The sequence below is a fragment of the Arachis hypogaea genome, chromosome 9 (genome assembly GCF_003086295.3).
Source record: "Arachis hypogaea cultivar Tifrunner chromosome 9, arahy.Tifrunner.gnm2.J5K5, whole genome shotgun sequence".
NCBI lineage: Eukaryota > Viridiplantae > Streptophyta > Magnoliopsida > Fabales > Fabaceae > Arachis > Arachis hypogaea.
This window is the reverse complement of record NC_092044.1, coordinates 63,979,285-63,995,160: the sequence shown is the minus strand read 5'-3', so window position 1 is coordinate 63,995,160 and position 15,876 is coordinate 63,979,285. Positions and strand designations below refer to the sequence as shown.

Sequence of the window (15,876 nt, the reverse complement as noted above, 5' to 3'; positions counted from 1 at the left end):
AGCTTTTTTAATGAAGCAGGTTGAGCTTTTGTGATGAGTTATAACTCGGTTGAGTGGATTCCTAAATGGGCCCCCAGTTCAACGTACTTCATTAAAAGGACTTTTTGGTTCTGCCACGTTGGACAACGTGTTTGTTTTCTATCGAGGAGAGAGATTGAGTGGGTGCTTCATTAATGTTTTGGTAGTTTCCAATGTTTCACTTGCCCTTTCGTGTGATTGATGTAATGGTGATATTTTGAAACGTTTTTGGATTAATGACGTTTACTGATTGGAACTTGGGCATTTTGGATTTTCTCCTTCTCTGTGAAGAATGAGCAAGAGAGGTACGGTTTTGTCTGCATTTTTTTGATTTTCTTCCTTCTTCTTGTTTCTGTTTGCTGTTGCATGTTTGTTTTACTGTGTTTTTCTTGATGGGGTTTGAGAAGGAGAAGAAAGATAAGGTGGATTGGTCTTATGATTGGGTTGGGGATGATGTTAGGTCTCGGGTATCGTTGTTTTGTGATGAAGTTGCCGTGAGGGAGGTGGATGTGACTAGGTTGGTGAGACCTGGTGCTGGAGTTGGGGTTGAGTTGCTGCCATGTAGTGCGAATGATAGGGTTTATCATCGTGGGAGTGGTTTTGAATTTTTCTACATGCATAGCTGTGTTCTGGAGGAACTGAGGGTGAAGTTGCCCTTCACAGATTTTGAGTGTCAGATCCTTAAGCAGTTGAACTGTGCTTCGTCGCAGCTTCATCCAAATGGGTGGGCGTTTTTGCGTTCTTTTGAAATTCTAATGGAATTTCTAGAGCAGGTACCCTCTGTTGACCTTTTCTTCTCACTGTTTCAAGCCAAAGGGGTGTGGAAGGGGGGTTGGATAAATTTCAACAGCACCCCTAGGTTTGGCATTTTCAGGTTGTATAAGTCTTCCTTCAAAGATTTCAAGGAAATGTACTTTAAGGTTAGGGGGTTAGAAAGAGATTTTCCATTTTTCGTAGATGAAAATTTGGCCGAGAAGTTCCCATTATATTGGTGTTCGGAACCTCAGAATATACTCGGACCTGAGGTTATTTCTCCGAGAAATGCTTGTTTGATTGAGTTTTTTATTGAGAACATTGGTCGGGAAGATCTAATTTCAATGTATGAGCTTCTGAAGTGGGAAGAAGATAAGGATGCTGTTGTAAATTACTTAGGTGAGTGATAGGGCTGTTTGTGATGTAGTTGGTATTTTATTTCAGATATCTGATGATACTTACTTTTTGTAGGTGGTAAATATCCTGGGGTTTCAGCTGCGTCTTTGAGGACGCGTTTCAAGAATAAGAATGTGGAGAAGGAAGTATCATCTTCTAATGTGGAGAAAATTGCCGGGACTGGTGAGGTTACCCAGCCTCGGCAAGGTCGGAGGAAGGTTATTAAAAGAAAGAGGAAGTCTGATGTTGTGGACTTATCTGATGACTCTGAGGAGAAGTCGTTTGGGGTTCCTGTGGAGGAGATACAAGCTTTCATGGGTAATCAAAAGAGGCTTCACGAAATTTCTGAACAAAGTGAGGGCTTTTCTGTCTGGGGTAGAGAATATCCTTATATGGCTGTAGTGGACGAGTATTGTCAGTCGTCAGCCGATGTTTCTCTTGCAAAAGAGGTTGGAGACATGGCGATTGGTCAGTATATGCAGGTAATGGTTAAACTTTTCTGACTTAGTTGTTGTTTTTCGAAACTTTTACAAGCTTTTGTATTCGTTTTTGTAGGTTGTTGGTCTTCGTCTTGCCAGTCTTGGTCGCAGCCAAGAGTTGAAATGTAAGAAGGTTTCTTCGGATAGAGCGGAGGTTTCTGTTCTGAATGAGGAGTTAGTGAAGAGTAAAAGTGTTGCTGCTGAGCTTCAGGTACGGCTCACTGAGGCTGAGAAGTTATTGAAGGAAACGAAGGACAATTATGCTTGGGACGTGGAAGATCTGAAGAAGAAGGAAAGTGATTTGGTGAGCGTGCAATCTCGTCTTATTGAGGTAACTGCTGAATTAAAGGATGTGCAGAAGAAAAAGTCTGATGAAATTTTGGATTCTTTTGTTGAGGGATTTGAAAGGGCGCTGTTACAAGCAAAATTCTTGGCACCGGAAGCTGACCTGTCTGGCATGGATCCGGGGAAAGTTGTGCGTGATGGCAAGATGGTTGAAGACGATGGTGATGCTGAAGATCAAGCAGAAAATGTTTAGTTTGTTTTTTGTTTGGTATTCTGGTTTTGTTTTTTGTGTTGATGGATATTTTGGACATTGGTCTATTGGTGACAGTTGTTGAAAGAACATTGATATTTTGCTTTTGGATTATCTAAATCTTTATTGGGAATTGGTGCTTTTCTTTTGTGGCAAAGCATTTTATTGACCGGACTGATTTTGACTAGTCCATTATTGTGGTTTGAATGTACTGCCGAGTAATGGCAGGTTGCATATATAGCCGAGCATTGCTATTTATTGAGTTTATTTTGAGAATTGACAATGATTGGAGATAGAAATCGCATAATTTGATTGTAAATAGATGATGCTGGTAGTAAGATTCTAATCGTTTGAATATAAACTTTCAGGTAGGCTGGCCTCGTTAAAACCTCTCCAAGCAAAACCCTTTGGGACAAAAACTTGGTAGTAGGAAAAAGAGTACTAGCCTGTCCCTGATTTAACTGTAGAACTTCTTTAGGGATGAAACATTCCAACTATTGGGTAATACTTGTCCATCGATTAATTCGAGTATGTATGCCCCATTGCCGAGTACTTCTGATATTCGGTATGGACCGTCCCAGTTGGCGGCGAGCTTCCCATGTGAGGGTGGTTTCCGAGCAGCTTCAGTTTTGCGGAGGACTAAGTCCCCTTTAACAAATGCTCTGCTTTTAACCGACTTGTTGTACTGTCGGGCGATTGCTTGCTGTGTTGCACGTTGTCTTAAGGCGGTAATGTCTCTTACTTCTTCAATGATGTCAAGCTCGGGCTCTCCGAGCTTCGTCTTGGTTGTTTATGTGAGTTCTAATGGATTCTTGGGAGACCTCCAGGGGAATCATCGCCTCTGATCCATATACCAGTCTGAATGGGGTTTCCTTTGTTGATGTTTGAGGGGTGGTGTTGTATCCCCAAAGGACTTCAGGTATTAGCTCGGCCGAAAGTCCCTTTGCGTCATCTAGCTTTTTCTTTAGTGCATGAAGGATGACTTTGTTTGCAGCCTCAGCTAGTCCATTTGTTTGAGGATGTTCAACAGATGCGAAATGCTGCTTTATTTTGAGATCCTGCAAAAAAGCTTGAAATTTCTGATCGGCGAACTGGCGACCGTTGTCAGTTGTGATATGTTGAGGTATGCCGAAACGACAAATAATATTTTTACAGACGAATGAAATCATTTGTTTTGATGTTATTTTTGCTAAAGGTTGGGCTTCCACCCATTTGGAGAAATAATCAATGCCGACAATAAGAAATTTTACCTGGCCCGGTGCCGTAGGGAAATGGCCCGAGTATATCTAAACCCCATCGGTTAAATGGCCAGCTGATATCTGACTGATGTAATTCCTCGGCCGGTATGTGTATCAGGGGTGCATGTCGTTGGCAATTGTTGCATGACCTGATCTTTTGTTGCTATCCTGTTTCATAGTCGGCCAGAAGAATCCGACTCTGAGGATCTTGGATGTTAAACTCCGAGCTCCCGTATGGGTGCCACAGATTCCTTCATGTGCTTCTGCTAAAGCTATGTCGGCTTCTGACTTGTTGAGACATTTGAGTAGAGGCCGAGTATAACCTCGTCGATATAGTGTTCCGTTGAGTAATGTGAAGAAAGATGCTTGCCATCGGAACCTTTTATCGTTCTGGACCCCTTCTGGTATATTACCTGTTTGTAAATAGTGGATAAAGTCGTTCCTCCAATCTGTTATTTGTGAGACACTCAACACATTTGTCAGAGTCATAGTGGGTGATGTTATTGTGAACTGTTGTAGTGTGGATAGCTCGGACTGTGTACTTCCGAGCTTAGATAAGATATCCGCTCTTTGGTTTTGTTCACGTGGTATATGTTCTATTTCAAACTTGGAAAATCTTTTTGTTAACTTTTTCACTAATGACAAGTATTTAGAGAGTAGGGGATCTTTTACTTGAAAAAGGTCGTTTACCTGCTGCACGACTAACAATGAATCACAGTATACCTTGATTGTCGAAATTTGAAGGTCTAAACAGAGTCGGATTCCGGCGAGTAGTGCTTCATACTCGGATTGGTTGTTGCTTGCTTTAAAACCGAAGTGTATTGAGTGTTCCAATATGAGTCCATCGTCGGCCTCCAGACGAATTCCTGCACCACAGCCTCCGTTATTTGAAGATCCGTCGACATATAGGATCCACTGTTTTGCATGATCATCTTCGGATGGGATTGTAAGCTCGGCGATGAAATCCGCCAGGAATTGTGACTTGATCGGTCCTCGGGATTGGTATCTGATGTCGAATTCGGATAGTTCGACTGCCCATTTTATGAGTCGGCCTGCAAGTTTTGGCTTGTGTAACACCTGTCTTAATGGCTGATTGGTTCGGACGTGGATAACGTGACTCTGGAAGTAAGGTCTGAGGCGCCGCACCGAGAATATTAGTGCTAGTGCGAGCTTCTCAATCCTTGGATAGTTGAGCTCTGCATGTTGGAGGGTCTTACTGACAAAGTATACTGGATGCTGAACGTTGTTTCTCTCTGTAACAAGGGCCGAGCTTATCGCCCAATCAGTAACTGATAGATATAAAAATAAATCTTCCCCCTGTAGGGGTTTTTGTAAAATCGGCGGTTGTGAGAGTGTTGTTTTTAATTTTGAAAATGCTCTCTCACAATCGTCGTTCCATTCGAATTTATTTTTCTTTTTAATTGTTTGGAAAAAGGGAATGGAAGTTGAGGCAAGGCAAGGAACAAATCTGGAATGTGCAGCGAGTCGCCCTGTAAGGCGCTGAACTTCTTTTACTGTTTTGGGGCTGGCCATGTCCAGCACTGCTCGGCATTTGTCTGGATTTGCCTCTATTCCCCTGCGGGTTAACAAAAAACCCAAAAACTTACCCCCTTGAACTGCGAATGCACATTTCTGGGGTTGAGGTGCATGTTGTACTGGCGGATCTGGCCGAAGATTTCTGTGAGGTCGCTGATGTGGTTCTCTCCGACTTTTGTTTTGGCTATCATATCATCGACATAGACTTCGATATTCCTGCCGATTTGTTTGGCGAACATCCTATCCATGAGGCGTTGATAAGTTGCACCTGCGTTCTTTAATCCAAATGGCATAACTTTATAACAATAGTTACCCAAATCAGTGATAAAAGCTGTTTTATTTTGATCAGAAGAGTGCATCATTATCTGATTATATCCGGAATATGCATCCATAAAACTTAAAGTGGCGTAGCCTGACGCATTGTCCACTAAAGAATCTATGGATGGCAGAGGATAAGAATCCTTTGGGCATGCTTTGTTTAAATCAGTGAAGTCGACGCACATGCGCCACTTACCATTTTGTTTTCTTACCATTACCACATTGGCTAACCAAGTGGTGAATCGGATCTCTTTGATAAATTCGGCGTTGATGAGCTTTTGTGTTTCTTCCAGTGATGCTCTCTTTTTCTCTTCGCCGAGTTTACGTTTCTTCTGTTGCACTGGTCGGATCGACGAGTTTGTTGCCAGCCTGTGACTGATGATATATGGATCTATTCCGGGCATGTCTGATGGCGTCCATGCAAAAAGGTCGGCGTGTTCTTGCAGGAAAGTTGTTATAGCCTGCAACTCAGATGCATTGAGTGAGTTACCAACATACGTGAATTTATTAGCGTCATTGTTGAAATACACTTTTTGTAAGTCATCGGAGGGTTTTGGGCGATCGAGGAAATCTGCTCTTGGGTCCAATTCGGCTAGCGTGTGCTCATTTTGGTTCAGGCCGACGTTGTTGACTTGTTTTGTTGAACGATTTTTGAATTTCATGCTGATGTTGTAACATTGTCGTGCTTCTTTATGGTCACCGTGGATTGTGACAACCTGGTGATCCTGCAATGGAAACTTCACACAGAGATGAACTGTAGATACAATAGCGCCGAACTTATTCAAAAACGGTCGGCCGAGGATAATGTTATATGGACTGAAACAATCAACTACTAAATATTGAATATCATTAGTTTTGGAAAGAGGTTGCTCACCCAGTGTGGTTTGTAACCACACTGACCCGAGTACTGGAACCCGTTCTCCTGAGAAGCCGACCAAATCTCCTCCTGTGGATTGTAGCATGTTGTCGCTGAGCTTCATCTTTTGGAATGTGGAGTAAAACAAAACATCGGCACTGCTTCCAGGATCTAGGAGAACTTTCTTTACCAATAGATCTCCTAACTGTAGGGTGACTACCACAGGGTCGTCCAAATTTTGTAAATTGGAGTTAAAGTCGGCATGTGTGAAAGTGACTTCTGGTTGTGCATTAGTGATGGTTACATCCTGTTTTGGTCTATCTACCGAGCATATTGCTCTGAATGATCTTTTCCTTGCCGAGTTTGAGTATCCTCCACTTGCGTATCCCCCTGAAATACAATTGATTATACCTCGCGGTCTTTCGTATTGGCTTGAAGATGACTTTTCTCTTCCTCGGTGTTGTTCAGAGACATCGTTTGTTGTGGAACTCGGACCGTGTTTTTGGATGTGACCACCAATGTATTTGTCGAGGTGTCCTTGTCTTGCTAGTCTCTCCAAAAGATCTTTGGCGACCACACAATCATCGGTATTGTGGCCATGTTTCTGGTGGAAAGTGCAGTACTTTGATTTGTCGACGTTTTTTGTATCTTGGTATGTGCCTGCCTTTCTTGGTGGCTTGATTAATTTGGAGTTCAAGATTTCCTTGATTATGTCTTCCCTCTTGGTATTAAACTGCGTATAAGAATCAAATCGAGGTGTTAGCTTAAAACTTTTCTTAATGGGTGAGCTCTTCTCTTCTTCGCGGAAGTGTGACTTGTCGGACTTCCGAGCTTGTCTGAGCTCCTCAATGTCAATTTGTCCCTTGGCTTTCTCTCTAAATTCTGCTAGAGTCTTCGGCTTTGCTACCGCGATCGTCTCCTGGAACTTCCCGGGTCGGAGGCTGCTTTTAATTGCGTGCAGATGGACCTCGGGGTGGAGATCTGGTATACTGATTGCGACCTTGGTGAAGCGAGTCATATAGTCTTTTAAGCTTTCATTTGGTCCTTGCTTGATAGTGTTCAGGTAATCGGAGTCGTGTAGGTAAATTGCAGATCCGGCAAAATGTTCTTCAAATAACTTCGCCAACTGGTGAAAGCGTGAAATGGAACCTGCAGGCAAAGCACACAACCAATCAAGTGCAGGACCGTCTAAATAATTCGGGAAACATCGACATAAAACTGTATCTGATGCACCATTAACGATCATTATTGATCGGAATTTCTTTATGAACTTCTTCGGGTCTCCGAGTCCATCGTAAGGCGTGAGGGTCAACGGCAGAGTGAACCTCTTCGGCAGTTCGAAGTTCATTACTTCTTCTGTAAAGGGGCCTACAGCGTCCTCGGACTCTTCTTTCTCGTCTTCTGGCTGCTGCCCTTCATTCCGAGCGGTTTCTAAAACATGAGTCGGTTGGGACTGATGCTCCTCGTCTTCCGCCTGATGAGCGTCGTCATGTTCAATCCGAGCATGATTTAGTTCGGCAATTTGAGCAGCCATTATTTGGTTCTCGTCAGCCATTCGTTGATTAACTTGTTGCAGTTCGGCTACCATTCGCATGAGTTCGGACAATGAAGGAGGCGGTACGTCTGCCATAGGTGTAGGTGGAAGCGAAGGGACCAAAAGAAAAGTATGATTTCCCCGGCCCCACGGTGGGCGCCAATTGATCTTGCCTGAAAAAAGGGTCGGCTTCCATACCTCGGGATCAGCCGAATTATAGACTGGAATACCAAATGTCCTTCCTTCTGAATCCGAGCTTCTTACGGTTATGGTTGTGCGAGAGCGTGGGTGATGAAAAAAGGGGGGAGTGTACCTGCAAAGGCACTCCGATGCTTAAGTCAGTATTCGGAAATCAATATTTGAGATTCAATAATCACTTACCTTCACGAGACGTCCTTTCCTCCTTTTTAAGGATAGTTTTATGTTCGGCAATAAATCATCGGTTTCTTATTGTGCCGTTTTGAGACGTCGGTTATGAAAAACGTTAACGTTACCGAGTTATAGCTCATCAATTCCGAGCAATAACGGATGATGATGAGTTATGGTACTTGCCGATAACGGTTAGGAAACCGAGGTATACAACACGTGTTAATGATGACCATATCAGATACACTTTCCAATTCAGTCATCAAGTAGTTGGAGTGGGCTTTTTGGCCTTTGATGAAGTGGGTCAAAAAAGGGTATTTCCTTGCATCAGGCGAACGTAGCGTTCTCAAAGAGAGCGGAGCATTGATTCACCGACGCGTACGCATCCTCTGTGTGTGCGCGTCCCTGGCATTTTTCACCATCGACGCGTACGCGTAACACATGCATGCGCATCGATACTATCTTCAGCCTAAGCCATGCTTGCACGTATCATGCATGCGTGCGCGTCCCTTGGTAGCGTTCTTTAACTGAGCGCTAGGTTCGCGCCATGAGCGCTCCTCACACGTACGTGTTCTTTGCACGTGCACGTGGATGGCGAATTATCACTTCTACGCTCCAGCATCATGTATGTGTTTGTGTCAATCACCACTATTGTCACATCGACGCGTACGCATGATGCACTCCCTTGCCAAGTTTCTAATCTCAGATTTGAAAGTATCGCAGGCGTTCATTCAAAGAAAGCATAGCGTCCTTTGCTTGCGAGCGCTGATCCTCCACCCACGCATATGCGTCGCTAGAGAGCGTAGCATTCTTCAACTGAGCACAGCATTCATCTGCACTCCTCATTTCTCTATTTTTCTTTTTTCATCTTTTCACCTGCCATCAATCAAACATGCCATCAAAGTCTCACCAAAATCATAAGGTTTTGCATCATTTATAATAATCACCTAATTCTTGCATAAATCTCATGATTTTGTATAAAACTATCAATGTTTAATTAAATCAAGATAAACATGAAATTCCACTCCAATCACTTACTTATTGTGCAAGAAAGTGTATAAATCCTAATAAAAGCAAGTAAAAATGCTAGTAAAACTAGCCTAAGATGACTTGTCATCATTCATCAAGTTAGATTCACCCTAGAACATCAAATTAATCAAAATCTCAATCTCAAAGTCATAAAATTTCAAAAATTAGGGGAAGGAGAATATGAAAGTGAGATGGAGAGTTCCTCACCTTATAAAGCACTGGAATTTGTAGAGCTTGATGTTGCGGTTGCGTGGCCGCAAATGGTGTGGCGATCGGAGCTCGGAGCAAAAAGTTATCTTGGATTGAAATCAAGCCAAGGGTTTGATTCTTGTTACTCCACGCCCAAATGTTTCCCAGCGTGTTTAGCTTATGGGAAGGGAAGAAGAGTTGAGCTCTTTTGTTTAATGAAGCTTGGGTTGGGACTAGGGCCCAATACAGACCCGGTTCGCCCGGTTCGGCCGGTTCGGCCTAATCTTGGGCCAAATCCTTTAAAACTAGTGGCAAAATTCTTGTATAATTAGCTCTATCACATTAAACTATAAAATTTCATTTTTTAATTTTCTAGAGTAAATATTAATTTATGAGTTAATTATTTATTAATTATCCAGGTTTTACACATTCTATTCGATAAAGCCTTGGAAAATAGTTGTACCTCTATTCTAGAATTATTGAAATTTTATGAGAACATCAGTGGAAAAAGAGTTAATCTTAATAAATTGGCCCTATTCTTTAGTACTAACACTCCATCACTGATTAGAACCTCCCTAGTAGCCCAGCTGAATATTTCTTACATAGGAGCACAGGATAAATAGTTGGGTCTACCTTCCCTTTGAACTGCTCTAAGAAAGCCACCTTTAACTCAATCAAAGATAAGGTTCTCAAAAGGACAGAAGGATGGAAAAAGTGCTTGTTATCAGAGGAAGACTGGTATTACTCCGAGTAGTTGCTGAAGCCATACCAATATACACATTATCGTATTTTAAACTTCCAAACAGCTTGCTAAATGAAATTCATAGTATTCTAACCCAGTTCTGGTCGGGGCAGCAAAGTTCTAAAAGGCGAATGGTGTAGATTAGCTGGGATAAGATAATTAGGCCTAAGAAAGAATGCGGTCTTGGTTTCAAAGATCTCAAGGCTCAAAACCTGGCTCTTTTGGGTAAACAGTGCTCGAAAATCGTGACTCAACCTAACTCTCTTCTTTCTGGAATACTTAGAGGTAAATACTTCACATTTAATTCTATCTTTATAGCAGAAGTAGGAACCTTACATTCTTGGGGTTGGCAAAGTATTTTTGAAGGGAGGCAAGTTGTAGAGAAAGGTATTATTTGGAAAGTAAGTTCTGGTGATATCTGAATCTTTAGTGAACCATGGCTGCCTTCTCCTTACCCTTTCACTATTCCACCATGTACGGCACTACCATTATATAGTTACTATCTGTTATGGGTGAAAGACCTATTTTTGTCGAATAAACAGTGGAATCAAGTTTAATCACAAACCTTTTCTCTCCAGAAATTGCTCAGCGAATCTCCTCCATAACCCTAGGAGAAGGTGAAAACACAATTCAATGGGTAATGAATAAAGCAAAAGCATATGATGTTGCATTAGGGTACAGGATTGCTTACCAAATTTACCATACCTCCATTGAATTTTGTCCGAACTTCATGCAATAGAGGCCAGTTTGGAGCTATTTATGGAAGCTAAAAATCCCTCACAAGATTTTGCTTTTTGCATGAAAAATCCTCCATGGTAAGCTTCATGTTCTACTTCTTATCCACCAGTGGTTCTCATCAACTCTAGCAACTTATCCAGTCAACAAGTCAACTCCAGAATCACTCATGCACTGTCTATTTTTCTGGAGACACTAATCTAGTGTGGAAGAAGAGTCCTTTGGCTTACCTCATTCCAGACCATAGATGTTCCGTGTTCTTCGGTTGGTGGAGGGATTCAGTGTTACAAATAGGGCTTTAGGGAGAAAATCCTCAAAGAGCCCTATTGGTTTTGATTATAGCTTGAAATATTTGGAGGTGTCGGCGAGTCTTCTAGCATATCTAGGAGCCTTTGGAAAAAGTGCTAGCAACATCGCTTAAGTTGAACCTGTTCATGAATATTTGGGAATTCTCTTTTTCTATTTTATTGTCCTGACTTTTGGACATTGTATTTATTTCTCTATTGAATAAAATACCATTATTATCTTTGGAAAAAAAATTCATGCCCCTCTAAAAACCAGGCCGATTTTGACAATTCACCGGTAGACTGCCTATTCGGTCGGTTTCGTTATCGATTTTTTGCAGAACAATTTTTCATGTCAATCAAATTGGCAAGAGGATCAATTTCAGGTTAACCTAGTCGAATCGATTGGTCCGGTTCAGTTTTCAGAAAGTTAATAAAAGAGAAGTCTAGGAGGCTATCAAAATTTATTATTTTTGCCATGACTTAGCCATGAATTCAATTCCTTTAGCCTAATTCGTTTAGTCTAGTAATCCAATAATATACTTTATTACATAGACACATGCGTTTAAATATTGATGGCTATCATATGACAAAAGAAATTTTAAAGACCCTCTAGCATTTCTCTTGACAAAAGGTTATGACCAGTGTAATTTAATCTAAATTATCATTGGATTAGGTCTAAAAGTAAGTCAAATAAGCTAGTAAGCTAGTTTGAACTTGACTTGTGAACAGCTCGATAAAGCTAAGTTCATAATATTATGAGAGAGATATATATTTTATGGTTATTGTTCCAAGGATTACCTTAAATCGGTGTAATTTGGGCCTAAACGTTAGGTCTAAGCTCCTTTGTGTAAGATGCTCCGACATTTCCTCTGGTGAAGTGAAGCTATCTGAGCTCTTTAGTGAGGATAAAGGGTGATACTTGCAATGGACTCGAATGTTTAAGTTAGTAGGGCATTTTAGGCAGATTTTTTGTACATTGGAATTCGACGAATACTTGAGGGTGTCAGGGTATTCATAATTGTTGTAAGCCAATAACCACTTTACGAAGTGGTTGCACCTTTGATGGTAGATAATTATTCTCTTTTGTTAGGGAGATTATTGAGATATCCCTTATAGATTAATAGGAAAGATTGTTGGATTTGGATATTTATTTAAACAAGTATGGCTACACCCATGTCACCGTGTCTAGAGGTTGGGAAAGCCATAGTGTAAATCTACACTCTAGCTCTGTATAGTGTTTGAAATGACCCAACTCTTGACACGTCATAATCATACCAAAAGTAAGGCATTACTAACCTAATTCCTTTATTATCTATTTGATTTGAGCCTTTACGCGTTAATCTATCATGGTTTTACTAAAATGTTAAAACTTTTCTATCAAGAACAAATAACACATACTTACATACTTAATATTAATAATACATTATAATGTTACATACAAAACCAATTGCAAAACCTTCCCTTCTGAATCAAATTTCAACTAACAAGGCGAGGGGAAAGAAATAAATTTTAATTGTAACTCAACTCGTAGCAAACTCTTTCTATGCTTTTATAGATTCATAATAAGTCTTCGCACCTATAGCTGAAAAGGTTCGAAAGAGGAGGTAAGAACTGGAAAATCCTTAATAGGGTCGGATGGATAATTAGGTTATTCATTGTATTCTTTGTTACACAACTATCCCATAATAGAATACATACAATCTTCAATAAATAGCAAACATCAACTAACAATAGGACACATACAAAACATAATAAATAAAAGAACACAGAAGTCAATCAATTATATAGCACACACATAATCACATAAATACATAGCACAAAGATATGCGCAAACAAGTATGATACATGTCTATTTCTAGTGTAGGTCACGAGGTCACATGTCGATTTCTACCCGCTTCTGACATAACCCAGCATTCATAGCCGGATATGGCTTTTCCAGAGCTAAACACAACATAGCAATCCTTTGTAGGTGAACTTCGCCTACAAAAATAGCACCTCTATAAGTGAACTTCGACTTACAGGAATAGCAACTCTCTGTAGGTGCATTTCGGCATACAGGAATTGTAAGACCCCATATTTGGAAAATTGAATAATAAGTTATTTATAATTTATTATATTATTAGGATTATATTTTCAGAGATTTTTATATTAATTGGATATTTTTCTATTTATGATATAAAGCTTTAGTAATTCAAAAATAATGAGAATTTTATATGTTTATTTTATAGTAAGAAAATTAATTTAATTATCTCTAATTCTTGAATTAGAATATATATTTAAAAATAATAGTATTTTTATTAATAATTATTTTGATTTTCAAATTGTTCAATTATTATATTTCTACTATTTTTAATAAAAAATACCTACATTACCCAAAATAGCAATTTTAACCTAACCCTACTTTTCTAACCTAGGTTACACACTCACTTACCCTTTCCACCTTTCCTCATCCGCCGAAACCCATACCCCCCTTCACTTAACACACACATACAATATTGAGAGAGAAGAGAGAAACGGAGGAGGGAGGCATCACTACCTTGCCCAGTCATCACCGCCACAACGTCATTGTAGCTATCGCCATTACATTGTTGCAGTTGCCACCATTGCCATCGCGGGAGAAAGGAGACACACAAGCTAGGGACGCGGTGAGGGAGAGAGAGATTGACAGAAAGAGGTAATGCAGGATAGAGAACTGTGCCCTGAAGGATGACCCCTGTCACCATCACTGTCGCTGATGGGAATTCGAGGAGGGACAACCCGCAAAGAGAGAGCTCGAGAGGGTTGGAGCCATAAGAAGCTGCAACGCACCATTGATGTCGAGGTCGTCACTACCATCCATAGAGAACCACCGCCGTCGTCATGCTCTGCCGCTATCACTTCTCACCAAGGCATCAAATAGAGATGGAAGAGAAAGAGAGTAAGATTTGTAAAAGAGAGAAAAGGGGGCAACGGAGACCTCTGCCACTGCTGCTCTCGTCACCATCGTTGTTGGTAGATCTCGCCGCCACTGGAGGTGAACCAGCATTGCGTCCTTGACGCCCAGCGCCACTGATGATCCATTTCCACTTTTCCCTTTTGTTACAGTATCTCTGTTCAAAAACCTTCATCTCTAGTGTACACATGCTCTGTTATGATTTTGCTGAAGATTCGGAGATTTTGGTAACGTAAGGTCGAGTTTTGGTTATTGCATGCCACGATTAGAGTTTCTGTGATTGGTGCAAAAGTGGTTTGGAGTTGAGGTTGTGGCTGCCGCTACTATGGGCCAGGAGGAAAAAGGGTTTTCTCACGTAGTTGAGTCGCGATTCGAGGTAGGGGCGCTTTTTCTTAAATTCATTTTACTTTCAAGAATTGTTACAAGTCGATATTAATATGAAAAATATATTTTTATGATTACGTGAGTCTTGAGGATAGAATTGAATTACTTTGGATGAAGGAAATTGTTTTCTTGGTCGAATTATTGATTTGTTTGGGTTGGCATGCGGTTGTTGATGAGAAATTGATTTGGAAAGTTGATTTGGTTGAATATTATGAAAAGTAGCTTTCTTAATTTTGGAACTAATTTGATAATGAAAATGAATCGACTTTGGAAATGATTTGAGATATTGGAATTGGTTTTGTTGATTTATCAGAAATGATTTTGAGAATTAAAAATGATTTTAGATTTGAAAATGATTTGATTTTGGAAGCAATTTCATTTTGAATTTGTTTGATATCGAAAATAATGTGATATTTGGAAGTTTGAATTTTGTTTGATCGGGAAATGATTTGGTTTTGAATACGTTGGAAAAGGTTGAGAAATGGTTTGGTTGGGACCCTTGAAGGGTGACAAAGTCCAAACTTTAAGAGGAGATGTTGCTAAAATTTTTATAAAATTTTGAGAATTTGTTTGGAGCGTTATTTAAAAGAAAACTTGGTTTAAGAATCATATTATTTGATTTCGAATTGTTATGGAACGATGATTTTGGGTCTTTGGAAAATAATTAAACTTGAAAATGAATTTGATTTGAGGCTTTTGTTTTGGTGAAAAGGAGTTTTATGAAAGAGAAATGGATTCGAATTGTTTTTAAAGAGAGATTTTGATATTTGAAACACCTGGGCAATACGCAAGGGTTGTGGCTCGTTCCACTTGCTCCAGGTTAGTAATTGACAATGAGGAAGATTTGCAAAGTGAATAATTAAATTAATGAGATGTGGAATTGTGATTAGATGAGTATATTTAGTTATGATTTTGTTTCTGATCTTGAATATGCTTGATCTTGAGTATGTTAAAGATGAGTTTGATGAGGATATTAGTTGTGTATAATTTGTTCCACTTTTGATGCATCATATTATCTCTATTTGTAAACTATGTTGGACATTATAGCCCAAGAGTGTGGTAGGCATTATATCTCAAGAGTGTGGTGGGCATTATATCCCGAGAGTGTGGGAGGGCTTTACCTTGGGAAGTATGTCGGGCACTATATCCCAAGAGTGTAAGAACACTTTATCCCGAGAAATATGGCGGAACTATATCCTAAGAGTGTGGGCACTATATCTCAAGAGTATGACGTGCACTATACCCCAAGAGTGTGGATGCATGTCAGAGAGATGATATCTGGGTTAGCTACCATGTGTGTCGAGTTCTGGCAAAATAACTGATACGTGAGCTCATGGCCAGTAGGACAGCCTTGTATCATGTGTATTTGTATGATTTGTTTGAGTATACATTTCTTTTGGCTTGCCTAATTGCATATCTGTAACTAATTGCTATTTGATCTATTTGCCATATCTGTTACTATATTGTATTTTTCTTGTTTGTCTTGTTTGTGTTTGTTTTCTAAGAGATCTCTCATTCTGGTGGTGGTAATGTTGAGGGTCATTTCCTG

General features: G+C 40.2%; 1 protein-coding gene across 1 annotated transcript; it reads right to left on the bottom strand.

The window, feature by feature from the left end:
- Positions 1-3,533: 3,533 nt before the first annotated feature.
- LOC112709181 (uncharacterized) lies at positions 3,534-7,759 on the bottom strand. The gene is made up of 3 exons (XM_025761077.2): positions 5,486-7,759; positions 5,076-5,320; positions 3,534-4,995 (listed from the first exon to the last, which is right to left on the bottom strand). The coding sequence occupies exons 1-3, from the start codon at positions 7,757-7,759 to the stop codon at positions 3,534-3,536; spliced, it is 3,981 nt and encodes a 1,326-aa protein (XP_025616862.2).
- Between the last annotated feature and the right edge of the window lie 8,117 nt (positions 7,760-15,876).

Excerpts from the sequence above, each read along its gene's own strand:
- LOC112709181 (XM_025761077.2), bottom strand. The coding sequence starts at position 7,759 with ATGGCAGACGTACCGCCTCCTTCATTGTCCGAACTCATGCGAATGGTA. Across the intron at positions 5,321-5,485 it reads GGTTAGCCAATGTGGTAATG|ATAATGATGCACTCTTCTGA; the intron begins GTAAGAAAACAA and ends GGATATAATCAG. Across the intron at positions 4,996-5,075 it reads ATCTTCGGCCAGATCCGCCA|GGGAATAGAGGCAAATCCAG; the intron begins GTACAACATGCA and ends GTTAACCCGCAG.